This window comes from Daucus carota, chromosome 7 (genome assembly GCF_001625215.2).
Source record: "Daucus carota subsp. sativus chromosome 7, DH1 v3.0, whole genome shotgun sequence".
NCBI classification, from domain to species: domain Eukaryota; kingdom Viridiplantae; phylum Streptophyta; class Magnoliopsida; order Apiales; family Apiaceae; genus Daucus; species Daucus carota.
The window spans coordinates 6,468,836-6,493,456 of record NC_030387.2 but is presented as its reverse complement, the minus strand read 5'-3'; the positions used below and the strand labels follow the sequence as shown (position 1 = coordinate 6,493,456).

The 24,621-nt window shown below is 32.1% G+C and overlaps 1 protein-coding gene across 1 annotated transcript; it reads right to left on the bottom strand.

Annotated features, from left to right (window-relative positions):
* Nucleotides 1-10,301: 10,301 nt before the first annotated feature.
* Nucleotides 10,302-23,513, bottom strand: LOC108194483 (phospholipase A(1) LCAT3). Its single transcript, XM_017361434.2, has 11 exons — nt 23,167-23,513; nt 20,109-20,200; nt 18,796-18,923; nt 18,501-18,636; nt 18,360-18,411; nt 16,753-16,853; nt 15,617-15,793; nt 14,296-14,453; nt 12,811-12,865; nt 12,459-12,512; nt 10,302-10,645 (listed from the first exon to the last, which is right to left on the bottom strand). The coding sequence occupies exons 1-11, from the start codon at nt 23,378-23,380 to the stop codon at nt 10,484-10,486; spliced, it is 1,329 nt and encodes a 442-aa protein (XP_017216923.1). The 5' UTR covers nt 23,381-23,513; the 3' UTR covers nt 10,302-10,483.
* Nucleotides 23,514-24,621: the final 1,108 nt, after the last annotated feature.

Sequence of the window (24,621 nt, the reverse complement as noted above, 5' to 3'; positions counted from 1 at the left end):
ATAAGTAGAATGTTTGTATGGTCTGGTGCTAATGAAAATTCTATGTATTTTTCTATTACAAGTTTATTATTTCTATTGATTATTTAATTCTTAATATTAAATATATTGAGTAAGGATTATTTTTATAATCAGACTCGGAATATATTTTGTAATATTAATATCATTTAATCAAGATAATTAATACATAAAAGATGTTCTGTTTAATTTTTTGTTCTGTACTCTAAATCTACTACGCCTGTGAACTTGGAGAGCCTTTCGGCATTCCTTGAATCTACCCTGAAAGAGGCACTTTCTTTTCTTATGAGATGGAATCTGTGTTAGCAAAGGATTTCCTACAAGGACTAGAAATTGCTGAATCAACTGCTACTCCAGAATGGCTGGTAATACTACTTAAGGGCGGATAGTATATCAACTATTTTTTTCAACTATCTCAAATCTATTATTAAATTTTGATAGATTCCGACACTTTACCCATTTTTCAATTAAGTTATTTTTCTTTACTATCTTTTTCTTAATTCACCGTAAAAGTCAAATCAGCTCACATAAAATGGGACTGATAGAAGTATTTTTCTTTTAATAATCAAACATATATATGTTTAAATATTTTCTATTTAATCAAATTGCCGGTCCCAAATCTTGGCGTCCCCCAAATTTTGGCGCTTCTCCCCTTGCGCACCCAGTGAGCCATTTGCCACAACAACTTTTCTTACATTTCTCAAAATTCTGTATGCCATTTTGGTTGATATATCAACACAGTTTTCTGTTCTCCCACTTGTTCCTCCAGCCTAGCTACAAAAGTCTAATGAGATTCTCAGAAATGAATTTTTTCATTCAGAATGCCTGCTCAGTGCTCACTATACTTCTTTAAACAACCAAAGCCCCGAGACTTTTTACCCAAGAACTTAGGCACATAAATGGTGACATATCATTGTTGTTGATATAATTGTGAGACAACAGTAAGTGTGCACGTGAGAAAACTGGACACAACTTAAACCCTGCGTGACAGATAATGCACCATACCGAGCCCATGGGAATGCTTGAGCAGTATGGTCTTTACTCAGTTTCATGCAACCCCATGCAGGCGCTGCAGCTGCCACACGAGCGATTGGCATCTGGCTTCTCTACTTTCCGCATAAATTATCTCTCCACTTTTGTAGGGTCCGCGGATTTAGCTGCATTATTGTGATTGGCGGCACACGAGTGATACAGGATGTACTGAATAATATTTCATCTGATGTTTTTTATATATTGACGCAAAAAATATTTTTTATATAGTTTTTTTTATCACATATGTAATATATATTGTAAACTTAGCTACATCCAAAGTAGAACAAATTGAGTTCGGCATAATCAAAAAATTATGGTGGAAAGTGGAATACAATTTATTATAAGTATAGAATTTGTTGCATAGTTGTATAGAGTATAATATAATATTAATTATCAAGAGTACGATGGTTTCCACTGTGATTGATACTCCCTCCGTCCCCGAGCAGTATAGGCAGGAGAGTGGCACATGCTTTTAACCTTTTTTTAATATAATTCTATAATTTATTTTTAAATTTTATTTTTGAATAAAAATTTGACATTTGGATTTTTATTTAGGAAATTAAATATGTGACAGATAGTGAACATAAACAATTAAATGGGACAGAGGGAGTAATTAAGGGTCAGCAGATCTGCATATAAGTTTACCGAATTCGATCATATTTTGTTAGAGTTGAAACTTTTATTATAACATCAGAGTTTACGATTTTCAGTAACCGATAATTATTTACTTAAAGATCAAGCAAAACATATCTCTAAGATATAGACCAATCAATTATAACAATTATAAAATTGTTTAACTAAAATTAAATCATGCTAGGATTAAAAACCTAAGTCTACTAATGTCTCGAGTTAATGAATGAGAATATTTAATTTATTTTAGGATCAGTAAAGATAATCTCTTAACATTTAGACCAATCAAATTATAATAATATTAAAATTATTTAACTAATTATAAGATTAAATTTAATCCAGGCTAAGTTTTGACTAACTGGTTATAATCTATTGCTTCTTCTTATATTTGTGAGAACGATTTTAAAATTGTTTAACTAAAAGTAAATCATACTATGATTAAATTTAACCCGCTCTAAGTTTGGACTAGCTATAATCAATTTATTGCTTCTTCTGATTGTGAGAATCAAATATCGGCAACCTCTCACCCTAATAATAATGTGACATGAATATACATTTCATCTAATTAAAATTAGTCATATGTCTTTCATATTATTTTAAAAAATATTTTGAAACAGATTTTGAGATACGTAGCATTATCTTTTGAGGTTAGGGATTTCATTGCATGTTGTATAATTATAACTTTGACAGAATATTTTAGTTAAGGATTTATTTGCATGTTGTATTCTAGTTCTGACATGAATATTTTAGTGAGGGACTGGCTGTTGGTAATACTTGATTCAACTGATACGCTATATATCGGCTTTCTTGCAGTAACAATACAAGAGTACAATTATCCTTTTGTCACATTTGTGAACCTTGTGTATAATAGTACTCCCTCAGTATACATTAGAGGACGGGGACGCGGCACGGACTTTAATGCTCCTGCAAAGTGTAGTTGTACAATTTATTTTTAAAATTTTTCTTTTCTGAATTAAAGTTTGGATGTTATATTTTTATACAGAAAAAGAAAATCTCAAAAATAAGTTAAAGAACTATAATTTATAAGAGTATTGAAATACGTGTATAGAATTAAATGGGACAAAGGGAGTATAAGGAAATGATAAAGGTGAAAAGTGTTGGGTCTAGAACTAATCCTAAGCTTCGTGTTCATTTTTACTGCATAGTGTTATACTATAATCTGATGGTTGGACTTTTGAGATATATTCATCTCGAAGTAATTACAAGATCACGCATGTTTGACTGGTTCATGCATGAGGAAACACCTAATTAACAACCGGGTTTTAACTTTTACCATACTTTTACTTTACACACACATGATGATAATTGATGTGTATATATTAACGTTGGTAATTAATATATACTAGCGATTAGGGTTTGTGAAGAGACAGAGGGTGGCGCAAGCTTATATTGGACAAGAAAGCGGATAACAAGCGAGAGTAAATGGTGGAGATGCACTGAGAGAGATTGGTAAGAGAAGATGTATGATACATGGGGTGGTGTGGTGTCCGATCCAAGACCGGCAGGGAAGGTGGCACGGCGTGGTTCGGGGGCTTGGTTTAGACTCCAAAAAGAGCTCATAAAATATTCAATAAAATATGATAAAGAGACCAAGTAGCTAGGCGAGGGACGGTTGATAGTGGCCAACCCTTATGCATTGGACTCAACAACCTTGCTTCTATCAATACGCATATAAAAATTACCCTAGCTATGCACTGGAACATTGTCTTAACTTTGGTTCTACTTGTCTTAACTAGCTATAGCTAGTTATGTATATATAAGTTTAATTTTTCGATGTTAGTTATGTTCCACCGCAACAAACTGAAATATTTATGACGCAAATTAAAACTTCAGTCCGTCGTAAATTTCCGATTTACAATGGAAATTATCCGTTGTTTTTTTCGAATAGTAAGTTTAAAAAATTGTCACAATTTTCCACGCGTGTCGTAAGTTTGATTTGCAAAGTATAAACAAGCGCGTCAATTGATCTAGTAGGGCCCACAATTCCAACATATTCATAGTTAAACTTATGACGTACAGTCGGTCGTAAGTTTAGACGTCCAACAAATTCGTCGTAAGTTATTTATCGTAAATACCTCATCCGATTTAGTGTTCTTCGATATTATTGCATGTCTGCACGTATATATCAAGACTTTTAGAACTGGATATTTAAGTAAGAGTCTTTTGGGAATCATCCCTAGTACTATATCAGTATACACTCATTTTAATAGAACTGAAGTACTGAACAAATCTTAATTATATGACTCATCTTGTACATGGCACACGAATGGCATGTATTTTTAAAAACCGAGCTGAGATGATTAGTTCAGGGAATTTTGTAGTAAATGCAGTTTTTGTTTCTAGGCAATTAGCAAATCAATACTACTATTTTTTACGAGTAATTAAGTGCAAGAAGACACTAATAGAGTCGGAGTAGAGGACGAAGTTATGCAGTGCACTAAAAGACATATGCTGCACCTTAATCGAGGTGGTTGCATGAACTACATATTTAGGTTTACATTGAAAAATAAAGCTGTTCGCCAGGAATCGATTTATTGGATTAAATTCAAACCTTCTATTGGTGTCAAAACTAAATCTGAATTATTTTCTGAAATTCGTTTTTTTATTAAGAAATTGTTAACTTCAGTGTTGTGGTCAACCCTTTCTCATGACATAGGAGTATTAATCTTCGACCCAGTTTCTTCAAGGGAATTTAGATCAATTCTTGAATGCATGTATACGGCTAGAATGCACTAAATATATTTATATTGATGTTAATTGAATTTCTCTTCCCAGATGTCTTGACAATGAGTAGTAGACTTATTAGTGACTAAAATTCGTGCTCGATCTGGCTTGAAACACAACTCGTCTTGTTAAATAGGTCAAGAGGAATATGTTTTGAGTTATATTTAACATTATTTATTCCATAATTTTCAAATAATAAATCATTTATTTGAAAAAATGTAAATATATAATCTCTTTTAATAGTAATATTTTAATTCTGCGAATAAGAAATGGTAAACACCATACTTAATTCTAGAAATAATATATACATAATATGTAATTAGGGAACGATAAAGAGCTTCATTATAAGGTAATTAAACACGGTCGATTATCCGCTTTGATTGTTTCGGATGCGATTCAATGCATCGCGCGGATGGATGGTCATTCATAATTCTAAATTCTATATTTATATTTGTAGAATTTAAAATTATCGGATGGATGGATGGGTCATCCATAATTTTGAATCTACATTTATATTTGTGGGATTCTCATAAGAGAATTCTCATCCCCAGCTATGGATGGTTGAAACCTATTATGTAAAAATTAATTTCTTGATTGTTGGATGTAGCGACAATAATCATGATTAATAAAATTTCAGTTTCTAGCTTTTAAAACGCGACAGACATTACACATTCAGCGTTTTTTTCCGCTAGATGCATACTAATTTTTCAAAACGCGATGTTTAGAAATCACAAGAAGCACACAAACTAATCATGATCGCATATAAAAATCCAAATTCATATGTTTGTTTCATTTTAATAATGTGATTTATTATTAAAATGAATAATTTTAATTAAGTGATTTATGTGCATACAGGGGTTCCATTATTATTAGTGGGAATGGAACAAATCACACATTGGTACCCAAAAAATCGTTCCCAAACTTTTTTCAATCTTAGTTGATAATGTATTGATTCCACTCACACTAACAATAATTAAGCTCCTGTATACATGTAAATCATCCGATTATAATCAGACATCTTAGTGTTGGTTTCCATTAAATGAATTCCACTATGAACTAGGGTTTTCATATGTGCTTATAGTAGTTTCGTGCTTTTAACGGTTTTTAAACGTTAAACATTTTAAAAAAAAATTCTTATGTCTAGCGGAAAAAAGCGCATGATGTGTAGTGTTTAACGATTTTTAAGCTCGGGAAGTTCGAATTTTTTTTAATTGTGATCGTTGATCGCGACATCCAATGATTGTACGTGAAATTGACTGTTATATAACATGTCCCCGACAATCGATATTTGAGGACCATATGTAACTGTCAAATAACAAAATTATACTTGTCATTTTTGAAAAGAATCACTATACATATTTCATATTTATCTTAAATATAATTTTGATAATTATTCTTCATTCGTTCCGTATTGAACCCATAAGTAAGAGCCGTTTTTCACATAATGTGTGTGTGTATATGTATGTATGACAATTTAGACTTATATGTTTTACAAATGAACATCTGTTCTAATACTTCTCGGATGAGACAGAGTCGGATCCGAGTGTCTAGGACAAGAGAGGATAAACCTTTTTGGTTATCCGATCGTGCTCTTCACGTGTTTTATATATATATATATATATATTAATTATATATGTGCCATATTTTACATTAGAATCACATATGTACGCATCAAATTAGGATAAGTGAAGGTAAACATTAAACTACATGTTAGAAATTGCCTATGACATGTTTTAACTTTATGATTATAACTAAAACATTTGAACTTGAAATATATCTCTATCTTATAACATGCTAGTCTTTTAGAAACTTACTTAACATATTAGATAGAAAATATATTAATACAAACTCGTTTAGTGATAATATTCTATAAATACATTTCAATATAAAATAATATACTAAATTATACATAATGAAAAACAAATACCGTACATCAATTGTTTACGTTGGTTTGGGCATAAAGGTTAAGAAATATGGATGAAATAGTGAAAAAGAAAAAGAAAAGTGGATGAAGTGGTGGGATACATTGATTTTTAATGTACTCCCTCTATTTTTTGTATAGGTCGATTGACTTTTTGGCAAATACTTCTAAGTGCTTTGACTACATAGTAAAAATTATTTTTTTTGAAATTTTCTTTTTATGAATTAATATATTTATTATATATTTTTATTCAAAAAATAAAATTTTAAAAATGATATTTTTTTACTATGCAGTCAAAGCACTTAGAAAAGTGTGTTAAAAAATCAAGCGACTTATAAAACAAAACAGACGGAGTATAAAAGAGAGACAATGAATTAAAAATGAAGAAGTGGGAGGACGTATTGGTTATGTTTGATAAGTTTTGAAATATAAAGAATTTGATGGGAAAACTTTAAAAAATGGTTGAGAGAGAAAGGAGTAATCCAGTACTCCTTCTGTCCCACGATACAAGTATTTTTTGAAAGAAATATTTGTCACATAATACTTGTTCAATTTTAATTTCTAATGCAAATATATTGACATTATTTTAAAATAATCTTCTTAAAAGTTGTATAACAATTAATAAGAATTGAATAATAGTTTACATTCATGTATTTATTCTTTATTAGGAAATATAAGTAAGAAAATTTTATCTAATTAGACGTAGACGGAGGGAGTATATATAAAATTATGGGTATCGAGAGGAGGGAGAGAGAGGAGGGGATGCATGGTGGTGGGAAGTGAGATATGTGTTGGAGAAATCAGCGGAGCACCCGTGCCTTCTTGGGAACACATCAAAATTTCCTCAATTTTTATTATTCCTACTTTGATTTGCCACTCCCTCTCTGCACTGCACGGTCTACAACACACATTATTCCATTCAACTATACCAAAAAAATAGATTAAAACAAAAACCTTTGATTATTTACTATTTTTATACCATAATTTATTAGATATATGGGCCCCGAGGAGAAGAGGATCCAAGACGTGCCCATCCATCAGATAGTTATAAAAATAAGTCTTCGTATGTTAGTTTTGTCATGCCTCCAAGAATTTTTCCTGCAGCTTTATGATTTTTAATCGATTAGATCAGCTCTCAATACTTTTCATCAGATAATATATAAATAAAGAAGATTAATTAAAGACTTGGTAAAGACAAAGAAAGCTGCTTATTTAGAATAGGTGTGGATTTTCTTGACACTAAAAAAAAGGACAAAACCGACCGTCTAAAACCGACCGACGTGAAAAAAATGTAGGGTTAAAACCGACCGGCTGAATTCGGTCGGTTTTGACGAGAATGACGTCATTTTGCCTTGCTGGTAAGACCCGGACATATTTTAATCGACCACAGCGATCACATTCGATTTTATAGCTGACGTGTCCGTTTTTAACCGACCAGAGAGTCGGTCGGTTATGTTATAACCGGTGTGTATATACTAATGAAGGCTCCCTTGAATAAAGAAGATTAATGTTAAATACTTTGCTGCACACCGCTCGTTTGATTTTACATCACATTTGCTCAAACGAGGGTTTTTGTTTCAAGTATTTAGTCTTATTAATCTTGATTTCTAGCGTATTTACGTAATATTTCTTAATATTTTTATAACTCTTGCTGTGATGTACTATATTTTATTTTTTGAAACCATACTATATTTTATTATATGCATATGTAGATAAAAACATGCATGAGTATTGTATTATAAAGAGTGATTTGGGGACATCTAATTGGGTCTTCACCAACCGTTATGGGTTAGCTCATGTCTATCTATAATTGGCTCACAAATCATTCCGTGGTAAGGGTGATACTCAAGATTAAGGATTAAGATCAATCATAACCTTGATCCAACCTAAAATTTACCCCGTCCTCCTGAATTGCAAACAACAGAGAAGTGAAAGACAAAGTGGGTGTTTGGGTGGGGTTTTTAAGCCCCGCTTCTAGAGTTTTAAGTTAGAATCACTTATTCGTACTGTTTGTGTAAAAATGTCGAGAATCACTTATAAAAAGTTAGGATCCCTGGCTTTTGTTTCATGATTTCTACTTTTTTTCCAAACATTTAAGTTTTAACTGACTTCTAACTTCGACTTCACTTTTTTTACTTTAAGGAAAAAGCACTTGTTTTAAGTGCACCTAAACGACCTCAGCTGACTCTAGAAGTTTTAGTTTTTTTGAAAACAAGTAACTATCAATCCTCAATATATATGCTTTAGTCAATAATCCGATCAGAAGAATAACTAATTTGAGTTAAAATTTAGAATTGGATTGTGGCGCAAGTCAAGTATAATATTAATTTGATATCACTATATATAATATCAATTATTCGTTAGATACCGGTGATTAATTTTGATTAATAATACAAGTTGGAGAATGTGTTTTTTATGTTATACTATGTTATATATTTTTATATATGCACTTTGTATTAGCAGACCGGGTTCATGATGTATAAGGTTGGCAAAGATTGAATTATTTGATGGAAAAAACAATTCTACTTTATGATAAAAGACGATGAAAGATTTATTAATTCAACGAGGGTTAAATGCAACTCTCGAAAATAAGAAACATGTTGATTAGGCTGACATACATAATACAAAGTGGGATGATATGAAGTTACACGTTGCGATGTTGGCTCTTCCACTCGAAATACTCGAAATCAATTATGATGATAGTCTTGAGCAGAATAATTTTAAAATTTTCTGTGAGAAATTGATACATATCCCTTAAAAATTTTGGCTAATAAGTTCTTTCTCAAGAAAGAAGAAAACGAGAATGTGAGAGTCTTCTAAATCATTTTGATATCGTGATTGATCAACTAAATAAGAATGAAAAAAAAATGAAGATGAGTATATTTAGTTCTAGTTAATAATAATAATCAAATTTATACATAAAATTTTTGATTCTAATATAAAATAATAATATACATAACATCAACTCACGCAAGAATTTTAATTTTTTATATTTGATTTTACAGCAGAATCACTTTGGAGAAATATAATTCCATTATAGAACTATTTGGATATTATGATTAACATTAAAATATATTTTGGGAAAAAATGATAAAAGTTTATTTATTGGTTCATTAACTGAAAGTTTGATGAATAATGATATTAATCCATATATTTTGTACGTAAATTAATAAGATGTTTTTCCATCGAGTGTTACTTACGTACACACATACATCTACATATATATCTCTATAGGATTAAGTTCAATGAAGTCCACAAAAATATTAAAGTATTGGTGTACAAAGTTAGATAAAACATTGGAGTATTTAATATGATCATATTTCGAGTTTTTATCAATATTTGATGACTCGATTCGAGCCGAACTCGAGCTTATCAAACTGTATACGAACGGAGCTTCAAACTTGAAATTTAAAATTTGGTCGAACTCGAACCCCAAACTTTTTAATCCAGGTACGGTGTCTGACTCGGCTGGCTCAATTACACCCAACATTCTCAAAATCTCTTGGATAAAATATTCATTTCTCTTTTTTACACTCTTGATCTCCATTTTTTTACGTTTCGAACAAATATACAATAAAAAAAATTCCAAAGCTTAAAAAAAAAATCTTTGTTTCTCAAAATATCGCTAAAGAACATACTAGAGAAATTAATATCTCTTTCTTTTCTTTTCTATGATAAAAAAAAACTATGTAACCTGATGTTAAGCTTTCAACAATTTTTTGTCCCCACTATTTTCCGACAATAGTTCAAGTATAATAATATTATAATACTAATGAGGAATGAATATAGCAATTTTTGTTAGAGTGGCATTAAATCATAAATACATTAGGACCCTGTTGGACTTGGCATAAAATGCCAACCCAATAATATGTTTCAGCTATTCCTTCCTAGAGAGTGACAACTCCCTCAACTAAACTATTTTGGACATCTTTCTTATCTTGTTCTTGTCTCTTCCATAGGTAGGAAAAGTGGCATAGTACCACATTTTATTTTAGGTGGGCCGTTCCATACAAAGTACCTACATATTCTTAACTTGATACACCCATCAACATTTTATTATTTTATGATGGGTCCTTTCCAAATACAAGGATTTAACATAATTCACTAACAGTTTACTGTATAAATCATTATATATACAGATTAATGCATGAATGCATCCATTACTTTGGCTGTGGTCGAACAGGAGCTGACCTCACGTACTCCCAGCCATTTCTTCAAAAGTTCAAATACATTTTCATCTTTTAAGAGTTCCCTGTGTGTACCAACAACCCCTGCTCTTTCTGTGGCTGGAAATCCATCAGCCTGTCCGATGCATAAGAAAGCAAGGTAATATTAATCATCAAATGCAAGTGAAATTAGGTGTTACAAGTACCAACCGGGTCCACACATGCTCGCTCATTGATAAAGTATCAAACATTCTTTCTGCTACTCAAGATATTGGACTAATATGAAGTTGTATGATTCTAAAAAAGAGAGGGCAATTTACAAGATTGGTTGTACTAGCTTTTTGAAAAATGATGGTTAGGTATAAGAAAATATTCACAATGTTACATGTCCAATATTCAGAGGACTAAATAATTACAACTGATGTTATACATCAGTCCTCGGGGGCTAATTAACAACAATATAGATTTTCACCTTGGAGAAGCTTAACTCTGCCTTGCCGTTTGTATAATCATATAGTGGAATCTTTATACCAGATATAATTTAGCTTCGTAAAATCAATGTTGTCAATTAGGTTATTAATAAAATCACCAAAACCATCTTCTTCACACAACACTCTTTACTTACAAAAGCAAAACATGTTCATGATTGTTTAAACATAAGAAAATTCTTTGTAGAATTTCTATGAGTATTTTAAAATAAATTACATTAGTAAGTTGTAAGGCCGAATGTATCTACAGTCCTTGACGATCATACCCCTGTCCTTAAAAGGCTGAATGTAGCTAGAGGCCCTGAACTCTTACCGTCATACCCTGTCCTTTAAAAAGGACCTATCATGTCAAGAACTCGACCATTTTGTTATTCTTTTTCAGTTGCTATCTTTATAAATAACTGAAAAGTGATTACAGCTCAATTTAAATACATATTTTACATATTTTTATTAATAACTGATTTTTTTTGTTATGTGTTCAACACATATATAACTTGAGTTCAACATTTTTTATTGAATTATAATTATATTTGTTTTCAATCAAGTATTTAACTAAGTAAAATAAACTAAGTAATCACTGTTTGATATTTCTATACCCTAGTTGGCTTTTAGTCAACTAGAATGATATTTTAAACATATATAAGATGTGAACTTGAGTTATAAGCGTGTTGAACACATGTTATACCAAAAAATATATTTATCTATTTTTTAAATAAGGTGATGTTTTTTCATTTACTTTTACTTTTGACATGGACACCTAATATAACTAATATATGGGATGGTGATTGACATATCCAACATTTATTGGCATCAGGTCCATAAAATATCGGACTTTTTTAGAGTGATTCTTATTTGGACATTAGCACTCAGATAGGATCGGATCTCCGAACTGGTGACAGGCCTACCCCGAATACACAAGTATTTGACTGGAATTTCTGATAAGTCTTTACTTGTTGTAAGCAGCTCTAGTATTGTCAAAGCAGGACTATTACACAAACAGATGTTAGGGTGAATTTCAAAGGTAAGTCTATCCTTAAAGTAATAACTTGAGAACTTAATCTCCCATTTTGAACAGAGGGTTTACCTGTCCACTGATAATAAGGAATTCAAACTGAAGACTTTCTTATTCATCTACTTCTACTGGAAGCTGGTGAGGGTAAGAATTGGGAAGTCTATTCGACTATCTGTTGACATACTCATCAATGATGATTTCCTTAGGGCCTATACACCTATAACTTTACTATCATCACTGTGCCCATATTTGAGCAAAAATTAACTGATTTATAATACTACGCAGTATAGTATATGTAGTTACTACGTACTACCAGAACAAGTTCACAACAGATATAGTCGGTTAGCCAATGCAAGTTTTCCTTCAATAATTTCCTGTCTATATATTGAAAGGAGAGATTGTAGGGGGCGTATATGGCTAACAGCAAGTTCAAGAGTCGAATTTAGCACCTTTGCAGATTCTGCAGGAACTGTTCCGTCTCCATCCACATACGAGTACACCGGCTGGAGCGTTGCAAAAAAAAAAAATGAAGCATATTAATCTAGCAAGACATTTGATGTTGGAGATGTATATATCATGCATGCAAATTTTCTTATATTTACCAATCAATTCGACAACGTTAAGTTTTGCATCTTATTAATATAAAGAATAAAGAGAACATTTGGTGGTTATGTGAGAGTTCATATATTAGACTCAATATGTAGAACTGTTTAAACCTCAAAGATGCGTATCAAGTTTCCTGATATGGCACATCAAATGACCAGACTTATTAAGTATAAATATGACACTTTAACCACTTACCAATGTGTGGCATACTTCAGACAATTCCTGAATTGGAGAAGTTTCTGAACCATAGCTGAAAATAACATAGAAATAAATGCACATGTTATATATAACAGTTTATATAAAACAACAGTGCAACTTTGATAAGATATCATACAAGTAAATTTTACCAAATTAGATAATTTCATCATACCATAAACTTACAAGGAGAACATATGTAGCGTATTTTGATATAGTATTAAGAATTCAAAGGGTAATATCATTTGAAAGCTAAATAAGGACTATAATGTCAGTTTCATATAATTCTTCAGGAGTATTGAAACTAAATGTCTAAATCTAGATCGGACAGGATGTTAGTTGTAGGAGACAAACTTGAAGATCTTGTATATAACATAGCCTTGAAAGCTACACATGTAATAGGTCATATAACAGTATACCTGGACTTTCATTTGTATTTTGTTCCGATCTAACACAAAGATCCATTAGACTATTGGCACAATGTGTGATCTATCCACACAAGTAAGGTCTATGCTTTATACACCTCCTAGGAGAAATAGTTAATTCATAGGTGGAAGATTAGCAAGTGGAATTGAACAAGAATAAAGAGATACTCCCTCCGTCCCTCCCATTTCTTATCGAATGGGTTGGGCACGGAGGTTAAGAAATATGTATAAATTAGTTGAAAAGAGGAAAAAAAGTGGGTAGAGTGGTGGGACCCATTGATTTTTAATTTATAAAAATAAGATAGTGGAGTAAAAGTAGTGTGAAAAGGAAAGAAAAGTGGAGAAGTGGTGGGACCCATTGACTATTTTTGGTAAGTTTTGAAATGTAAAGAATTGGATGGGACATCCCAAAAAGGAAAGTGTAAAGAAATGGAAGGGACGGAGGGAGTATCATTTTATTTTAAGAGATCATGACCCAAGTTGAAAGATATGTATAATGTTTTCTGATATTTTAATAGAAACAGTACAAAGGCAGTTTTGATAGGCAAGTTAAAGAAAGTTTATTTGCTAGAGTAGAAAAGACAACCAAATATGAGATATACTCCCTCTGTCCAAAAATGTGTGCCTCGATACAAAACATCAAGCAATTTACCCGAAACTATCAATTCAAAGTTAACCAATGGAGTCAAGTAATCATGAAAATATGGTATCAGAAAAAATTACCAAAAAATTTAGTATAAAATGAATCCTTAAACATTTTTCACTGTGAAAGATTTCCAAAAACTTTGGTATAAAATAAATCCTCGACCACTTTTTACTTGTACGATTTTAGAGCACAATGACATGTCTTGATGACAAAGAACCCCATCTGATCATATCTTTTAATGGAGAGTATGTCTCGAGTGGAGTGGATAATCTTAATTCACTTTAAAGCAACTGAACTCCACATATTCTTTTGCACAAAACATGACATAATGTAAAAATATGAAGCGTATGGCTCAATAGCCGGGAAAAAAAAAATCTATTTACAAGTATATATAATGTCATTTTGCATACATACCAGACGTCAAAAGGTGTGTCAAAAGATGTTCCATATATGTTGTAGAACAAGATCCCTTCTGGTAATTCTACTTTATTAAGAATTTTCCTAGTATCAGAAGCCCAGTTGAATATAGAGAAGTTAAAAGGTAACGCAACTGTTTTCCCATCATAATTGAGCTGAAAAAGATTACATATTGAGACAAAAAGCCAAAGGCGTTAGCTTCACAATACAGTGTACACAGTAAGTGGGAAGTAATAGAAGGTGTGTAATGTATGACAAAAGAATAAGAACCTGATAGATGCACAAAAAGCAAAAATCATAAGTAATCGTGTTTAAAGAAAAACATGATTCCAGAAGGAAGCATCGAGTAACAAATATTATGGACAAAAAACCTGTTTGGAAACAAAACTTTTATAAGCCTTGTTTCCACTAACTGTAGGGTTACATCACTTAGTCGTCCTACCACTGAATGATACTCAACTTTCTGTAGTGATATACATGTATTTATAGTTTTGCATGTCTTTAAATGACAATTAGTAGCATAGTTCTCCAAAATACCTAAAACGTAATCCATGGGGTGGCTGTTCGTCAGCTCTGACAGGCTAGAAATCAGATTGAAATTAACCTTTAACAAACATATATTTATAATGCAATGTTATAAATGCATATTTGTTTGTATCATAAAATATAAGATTTCCATCTGCAGTTCTTTAGTTTTCTTCTTTCGTAGTTATTTATAGACCTCAGCAGATTAGTACAGGTTGTTCAGATGCTCATGGTCCAATTACGGCGACACAAATTATTAAAGTTACTAGTTTATGTTGTTTGAATCTATTCTTATATTTCAAAGAAGGGAAGAGTTCTGAATTCTAACAATCAGTTGGTTTCATTGTCCATCAATCAGTAGTAGATTATGATCATATTACATAAAGCTCAGAATCTTCATGCAAATATGCTAAGGTAATACTATGGAATACTTAATTTTAGTACGGTAATAGATTAAGGTAATAATAAAAACTTGCACCGTTGTAGTTATGAACAAATTTTGCTATGGTATGTGCTAAAATTTATGTAACTATACGACCTTTTTAGTTTCTATCACCTAATGAAGGTAAATGTTTCTGAAAAAGGAGATATAGAATTGTCCATGCTCGCTAACAGCTGGTACCGAATAAATCATTCTAAGGTCAACTTGCTTAAAATTGAAACATCAGTTTTATCTCAGAAAATAAAAAAGCTCCTTATCTGTAAAAAGGCATCTCTGAGGTTTTTACATTTTATGAAGCAACAATGTTATTGCAATATGTACATCAGAACACTTGAGATATATTTGTAGTACCTCATTATTTCTCAGTGCTTCTTCAAACAGAAAAACACTTTCCTTTGTGTCAAATGACTCCAGTTCAGCAGCTTCACCATCAGTTGATTGTCCCCGCCATACTAATATTTCAGGTTGCTTCTTCCACTTGAATTCAGGATTTGGCAGCATCTCATAAATCGAGGGGCACTCCACTAGCTACATATCCATATTTATAGGTATGTTTATGTATATTTCAAACAAAACATTAACCTGAAGTCCACAGATTATTTCAACAAAAGAAAATCAAGTCAAGTTTGAGTTGAGCTTCTCAAGAATTGTGTTTTACTCTCTTGGACATGCCTTGTATATGAGGAGTGCATACGTGGATTGGATTTCTGTCACGCTAATATTGTACAGGTCAATATATAAATTTTGAATAATAACTCATGGTTCAAAAGCAACAAAGTTGAGTTCAGGGTCCACTGGATATCTCCTGCAACTGACAACCAAGGCCTGCATGTATTGTAATTTTATGCATCCTAAACCATTTCTCAAAATGCCCAGCAATTGTTGTATGCCCAGCTTATTGACAAACAAAAGCAATGTAGCCAAACTAGTTCAATACCAGATTATTCTGGTCAAAAGTTCGAATCAGTTTGGCTCCAGAATCTTAATTAAGTTAAACTGAAATGTGTAATGATAGAGTTATATTATTATTATGTGTCTCATAAAATTGGGAATATGACAACTTTCCGGAGTGGGGAATATGGTAATGGATTGTTGTAGCAGTGTATCTAATTAATCTTCCTGACCGATAACTTTTGCTAAGTAACCAACTCTCCTGAGATATCAAGTGTTAAGAGGAAGCCTTAATTGGAACACACATAATCTTTTCTCCAGGGAGAACTTTTGCTACCTTAACAAGGTTTTTTTTGCAGTCTAATAAACATAAAACAGCCAGAACAGTCCTAGATATTCAGATACTCATCCGATTTAGAGAACAGATGATATTAAATCTTTTCAAACCCTCGAAAATGTAATTCTTTAGCCTCAAATCTATGAAAGAAGAAAAGGTCGTATTTTGTAAATTTCCAAAACTGAATGTAGCATCAGAACTTGAGAGTATCTCATACAACAGCATAGCTATATAAGAATTATACTTATAGAAAAATTACCAATTGATGCATCGACCACCTTGACACAAAAAAGTAGCTTTCAAAGCCTTCAACAAACTGCAATCCAGTTAAGAGTGAGTCATTGATGCATCCAGGTGCACCTGTCAAGCATGCAACAGAGCCGGTGATAAGGGAAGGTCTTCATAACATATAAGCACACTGTAAGTATATAGGTTAAAACATATAATGATTGCATGATGTCTTGTGTTCTCCAGAGGCAAGAAAATACTCTTGAAAACAATTTTTAACGTATAAGGGTCAATCAAGAGCCCAGAAATACGAAAATGTTCTTGACATTACATTGGTAAGTGTTCTTAAAATAATTTCTAACAATCAAGAGCCTGATTCTTCTGTTTTCTCCTCCTTGCCATTGTGACTCAACACAAGCAATATATGTAGTCTGTCCGTTCAGATATATATAGAAATTGCAAATTAAGGTTGCAAGAAAACAGATTTCTCAGTTAGTTAGAGTGTGTGTGTGTGTGTGTGTTAGTTAGTTAGTCAGTTAGTGTGTATTAGTGTGTTTGTGTGTGAGAGAAAATTCTATCAGCAACTAAACTTAGTTTGGGCTTCAAATCATCTGAAGTACAAATCATCTGAAGTAGGAGAATATATAAAAACTCCACAGGCAAGATTTTTGATATAAAGATGTCACATTAAAACTGATTTAAGTTCCTGACAAAAAAAAAAAAAAACTGATTTAAGTTTGCTATGATGTCTCATAACATATTCAAAACAACTCGGAGGATGAACTCCCAGAATCAGATTCTTAATGTGATTTTTTCCAGGCACAAGTAAAGGAATCAATTAATAAAATGTGTTTGCTAAACATGAATATAGAAAGGGTCTCCACATGCTGAACAAAAAATCGTAACTGAACATGATAAAGAGAGTAACAGAGTTGATGATCAATGGTGGGTGTATACTGTATAGTCCATCATGTTGCCTAACTAAGATCTTCACTAGCACAACTAAATGACCCTTATCCCAGTTGAGTACCTAAACATGCTAGGTTTATAACAAAAGGGCTGCCAGTTTAATAAGATCATTCTACTTTAGCATGTTCCTCGAGGTGAACAATATCTTTTTTTTGTTGATAAGCAAATATCGGTTTAACATAGAGAATAAATCATGTGACTGCAGTCCTGATGTTCAATCTGGTGTGCAAAGTGGTGAAATGACGTTACCAACTTACTTGATACATTGGTTCAGTCGCAGAAGAAGATATATAATACAAATATTCCACACCATATCATTCAAATGGTTCACAGTGTCAAAAGGGCTAGTATGGCTGATTTATTACTAGAATCCTAAAGGTGACAGCCTGAATTCGTTGGCCCTCGAAAAAGATAGCAGCACAACTCTTGACAAGCATACAAGTAATGGCATCATATACAACGACTGGAGGATCTTTTTTCTGATATACAGATATATAGTCATAGCAATGGGAACTTTTGAGATGATGTTTATGTGTTGCACACCCCAGCTGTGTATACTACAAGGTAACCATGGATTTGTTTTGTCACCGTTAAGTTCTTTGGTTTTTTGTCCAAAATAATCACTAATATAAGATATCTGTGTAGGAAAACTCTAAACAGTAAAATTACCTTGAAAAGGACATGCAATAGCGATCCACTTGTTAACATACTTGGAAAATATCTGCACAGATATAAAATGTTATGCCTCACAAAATTATAGTGTGAAATATATTTAAGATATGCTTTTCCGGCAAGTATAGAAAAAGGTACCTCGTTATGAAGTGAAATAAAGCACATTACTAGCAATCCACCCATAGAGTGTGTAATTAAGTTGACTTTTCTTCCTCCAGAAGCTTTATATGCAGTTTCCAACTTTTCTACAAGATCATCCATAGATTTGTCAATTCTGCAAGAGATACAAGAGCAAAATTGCATGCACGTTAGCTTATCAACAAGAATTCTGAACTTTGAGTTATTCAGCACTACTTAGTTAGGTTTGAGTCATTATCTTAAAATGTAAGATTACATTTGAAGGAACTTCTACACAGAGAAACAAGATAATTACCTGTTGCTTTGCCGAAAGTCATAACCAAATCCAAACAATGTTGTTCCTTTCTTATAACCACATCCAATTAGCATATCAATCATATCATGAAAATGGTATACATCTGTCAGATGCATACATTTTACCAACTGTCATCACAAGATAAGTGACAGTAAGAGGAATTCTATTTCTAATATGCAAAGATATAAATTTCCTCCATTTCAGAAGGAAACCTAATTTGATAAGTGATAATATAACATACTTAATCTCTTAAATTTGATGTGGATTTCAAAAAAATAGAAAAGAAATAAAATTTATGATCAAAAGTGCTGTAAACGAACCATACAATTGTATACCAAAATCACTGGAATCAACTATAGCCAATTATATTCACATTCAAATATGCCGCTTGACAGCAAGAAGTAGAATTTGATAATCTTACTCTGGAACTTAAATTGAGAACAAACCGCAGCTAAATGAACAGTGTGAAAATGAAAAACATTCAACCTAGGAAAAGAAAAAATCTACAAGAGGACTTGGCAACGTGCCAACAAATTTGATAACCGATACATTTAGAAGGTGATAACAAATGTGTCCCTACATTGTGTAACCCACAACTCTTGCCACCAACATTATTCCACTTGAATTTCTCTTTCAAAAACTGTCCCAATTTCAATGTAATTAAGCCATTGAATTTTCATAACTTCTGAAATTATCCCTCTGATCAATTTACACAGGCCAGTAGCATAAAGAGTGGAAGACAGCAGGGACAGTTTTGACGTGATACAACTTTACCACATGTCACACACCTGCTTCGATTTTATTCGTTTTACCGATTTGAACAGATGACATAATTCACCTTACTCCAGTATTGTCAATTGTGACTGATTTATTTTCACTTCTAAAACAATTTATCTGATTTATTTCATCATCTTTAAGTAATATACACATAAACTTTCAACGGCTCGCACAGTTGATAATATTTTTGTAATACTTCAATTGCTTTTTCCAGAGAACTAAAGCATTCAATATATATTAAATCTTCATGCTTAAGGTCCAAATTCTGGCAATATCACTTATTATATTGTTTCTGATCCTGAGATTTTACAAATATTGCACTCTCAGACCCCCACATACAAGTTACAAAAAGGCATAATAAATAATCCGGATCCGACTTGCCTATGAAGAATAACATGATGAGTATTATACTAAACTGACAGTACATTTCCAATAGATGATACAGAAAAGGGAGCTTTTAAGTGAAAGATGTGATATACCATATAGAGCATTTGATCCTAAAATTGTAGAATACTTTCGGTTACTGCCAAACTTACATAAGAAGGATCTAAAATATCAATTGCATATAGTCCATAATCATCTTGAGGGACTACAACTTCAATGCTATCATCCATCGATTCCGTATAACCTGAAAATCCAGCCCAGAGACCAAAAGAAAAGATAGCAATTAAGATATTAACAAAATTACCAAATGTTTTGTTACCAAACGAACACAATACAAAGCAACCAAATAACGAACTTCAATGATGACCTACACTATTGGAACTAAAAATTTTGTGATAAGAACAAATTTAAGTGCAGATTTTTTAAAATTTGACAAGTCACACAAAATAACAAAGATTTAAAGTAGTTCTGTCTAGCCAAACTCCACAAGACGTACTATTATATTATGATTTGATACTCAGTTTCTTACAGAATGTACAGGATGAATGTTGCCTTCTAAAGAAAAGACAACTTCAGTAATCTGATTCAAGAATTAAATTCCAATCAGTGACACACACGAGTCACAAACTTAGGAATAGTGGCAGAAGGTACAGCATGGATGTGCTGAACTCTTCAAAAGCGAGCGCCTTCACCAGTCCCCCATTAATTTATTTATTTTTCCCTCAAGTATAAATTCGAACTGTTGTTCATCAATTTACTTACTGTGACATACTTGAATACAAACAGACATTATCTGGTTAGAGATAAGGGAGATGCAGGAAATTAAAATAGCCAAATGAAAATACAAACCATACAGGACCCTGCACTAAAGGGGCTAATGGTGGGCATTGATTTTATGGGATTAAATGAAAATCAGGGTAAAATGACATCATCGAAGAAATTATGCCAACTGGACTGCATTGCAGGCTAGTTCTCACCAACACATCCATCTACATCTAATGGTGCTTTTGATCAGCCTTCAAGTATCCATAACATTAGCATTTCATTTTCCGCCCAAAGAACGTCTTGATTCAGGAGGTTACTATTGATCGGCAATGTATTTATAATTGTTGCACTTACTATTACAACCTTTATTAATGTAACTTTATATAAAGGCCTCGATTCATTGACACTGTTTCTTCGTCATCCGATTGGTCATCATCATCTGTACCATAATTTCCTTTAAGTATATTATCTGTGATCAGCTTACTTAAGAACATAGTTGTACTATCATATCTTCTCTCGGATCTTGAACTTTTTTTAAAGAGATGGAAGGAAAAGAATTTGTCGACGACTACTTGGAGCCCGTTTGGCCGAGCTTATGACTTATGACTTAAGGTGACTTATGACTTAAGGTGACTTATCTCATAAGCTTAGAGCTTAAAATGTCTGTTTGGGTAATTTTGACTTATTAATGACTTATGAGTTATTAAAAATATAATTATAATAATAAAAATAAAAGTGATTTATGAGTAACTTATGACTTGGGAGTAATTTTTATCAAAAAAAAAAAAAGTTCAAAAAAAATTAAGTCACCGGAAAAAGTACCTCAAACTAACTTCTGGCTTTAAGTCAGTTTCCGGGTTATTTCTGATTTTAAGCCGACTTCTGACTTATTACACAAACAGACATTTTACAGCTTAAAGCCAGAGATGACTTAAAGGCCGGGCTTTAAGGCCACGCTTTAAGGCCAGGCAAACAGGCTCTTGGTCACTACCTTAATGCCACTTCACTGCAACAGTAATAGTATTTGCTTCTCCATTTCTGTTTACAACTTAGTCATCCATGGCAGAATTACAGTTTACTGTGTTTTATAAAATCAAGATGTTACAAGGCACTAAAGAACAGTCCTTCACTCTGCATATTACATTAGACTATACAATGCTTTCAAACTTTCACTCTGGCTTATCTCATGACAAGTAATGTGATGGCTAGGATTTTGCAACCATGAACAATTTTTTTCATACACCTCCCTTCTTAAGCAAGGGTTTCACATTAAACGAAATTGTATGAATAACTATAATAGATCAAAGGATACAGGAAGAACTGAATTCACACCCAGAAAACACCTTCTTTAGAATTAAGAATTCATTTAATATTTTATTTTTTGGAAAAATCATTTAAGTTAATAAGAATTCACTTAACTTAGTCTTGGATCTTAAAACCCATTTGACTTAAGTTATTAGCCAAAAAATTCTTTTATTAAATCGAACATAGTACAACAGATTCAAAAGAGATTGAACCAAAAAATTACACCAAACCATTTGACTAAAAGAATAAAAGTTTATAATTTTCAAAATTTATAGCTTTCATTCCCAAATCCCAAATAAGTCAACTACAAAATTGATCACTACATAAGTTTATTCATAAAAATCCAAGCTTAAAGTATTAAACTTAAAAGTCTTAACACTTTGTTTAGTAGCTCAAACCTCATTAAATTCCATCAACTAACTTCTCTTACTCATTAACCAACAAATTTATCAGATTATACGTCAGCTGACAAATTATCTCTTACACCTCCCTTCTTAAGCTAAGGGTTCATTTTTTTAAACGAAAATTGTACTTATCACTGGAATAGATCGAAGGATGCGTGCAGAACTGCATTCACACCCCCAAAAAACTCCCTCCCTAGAATCAAAGATACATTTGATTTAATATTGCATCTTAGAACCTATTCATCTTCACTTATTTCAAAATGATAAGACAAAATTCGTATTACTAAATCGAACATAGTACAGCAGATTAAAATAAAAATCAAACGAATTACACCAAAGCAGTTGGTGTAATAAGTTTTATAAAGCCCCAAATTCTGGTCTTTCATTCCCATATCACACATGCAAATCTATGACTAAAATAAGTATGTATAGTACTATAATATAACTAAGTTTAAAATAATAAACTTGCAAAAAGCAACACTTTGTTTAGTAGCTCAAACCTCATTAAATTCCATCAACTAACTGCTGTTACTAATCAACAACCCTACTTTACTTTGAATCTCATCTACCAAAAGTCAACATAAACATATAATACTACTATGGTAATAAACAGATAAAAAACAACAGTTTAATAATATAAACAATACAAGTGATCAAAATCATAATATTCCATGACAAACATAAACATACTATGTATACACTGTATGTAATGTAATGAAATGAAGTAGAAAAGTACCTGTTTCTGGGTTATAAAGAGACCAAGCTTTCTTCTTGAACTCCAATTCAGCCAAGAAGATCCGGACCCAGACCCGGGTCTCAAAAAACCCGAACTTCTTCTTCTTTGAATTCAGAATAGACCCACCAATACCCGAGATAAGAACAACCGGGTCAAGTGGCTCGTCGGGCTCGGAGCTCCGGCCCGGAAAACAACACCAACTACCACCCGGCATTTAGTATAGTCGGTTGGGTGTTTTTAAATGGATCATAAAAAGCCAGAAAGATAGTTGGCTTCTAGTGTCCAGTGTTTATTGACTGAGAGCCTTCTTAACTTTATCCCAAGGTGGCAGAGTGCGACACGTTTTTTTCTTGAGATCCTTTATTGTTGTATGATTTGTATTTTGACCACTGAACTTTCACTTTCTTTCTTATTCTCGTTTAAGAGTTTTTTTTTTTTTTTTTTTAAAAAGAAAATGATTCAATAATGAAAAGCCATACGGCATCTATAGATATAATCCAAATTGAACAAACGCAGAATCATATCGTCGTTGAATCCTTCCTTCTTCGGTAGGCAACCAAGCGATTTTTTGAAGAGATATGTACATGTTGTAATACTCTCAATGTTGTTTTGAGCAATCGACCATAAATGCATCACCATACAAACCTTTATCACTGAATCAGCATCATGAAAATCCCGTAGATCTGTAATCCCGGACATGATGAACACACAAAATCCAAACAAAAACCAAACTCTCAGAGAAGGAGAGACCAAACAAAACCCAAATAAATTGGGAACTTATTGAAGAAAACAAGAGATTAACTAATAGTAAGAAAAGAAGACAATATTGGGGCTTTCCACCGGTGAAATCCGATGGAAGCCCCTCAGATAAAAGAGACGGCGGCTATTTCAAGGTGAGAGAAATTTAGAGTTTTGTGAGAAGAGAGTGTTTAAGAGTTATTCTCCCCGTCCCACAATACAATCATATGCATAAATATTAATTAAATAATATTTTTTCACTTGTATTCCTAATAAATGCATGAATGTTTTTATTCAACCCTCATTAATTGTTATACAACTTTCAAGAAAAGATAATTTTGGAATAATGTCAATATATTTGCATTGGAAACTAAAAGTTGACCAGTATTATGGGGAATTTTTTTTTTTCCAAAAGAGACTTGTATTGTGGGACGAAGGAAGTACATAAAATCCATGTTTATGTTGAGATTTTAGAGTCATCATTTTTCAAAATTATATGAATTATAATAAAATAGTTTTAATTTTAAAGTTTTTTGTTGTATTATACATTTTTTTTTGCCAATGTTTTATTATATTTTTAAACACATGGCAACTTAAAAATAAATTTACTACTCAATTACAATATATAAAATATACCTATAACTATGTGATAAATATATATATATATATATATATATATATATATAGAGTTAAGTTCTATGGAGTACATAAAAACAT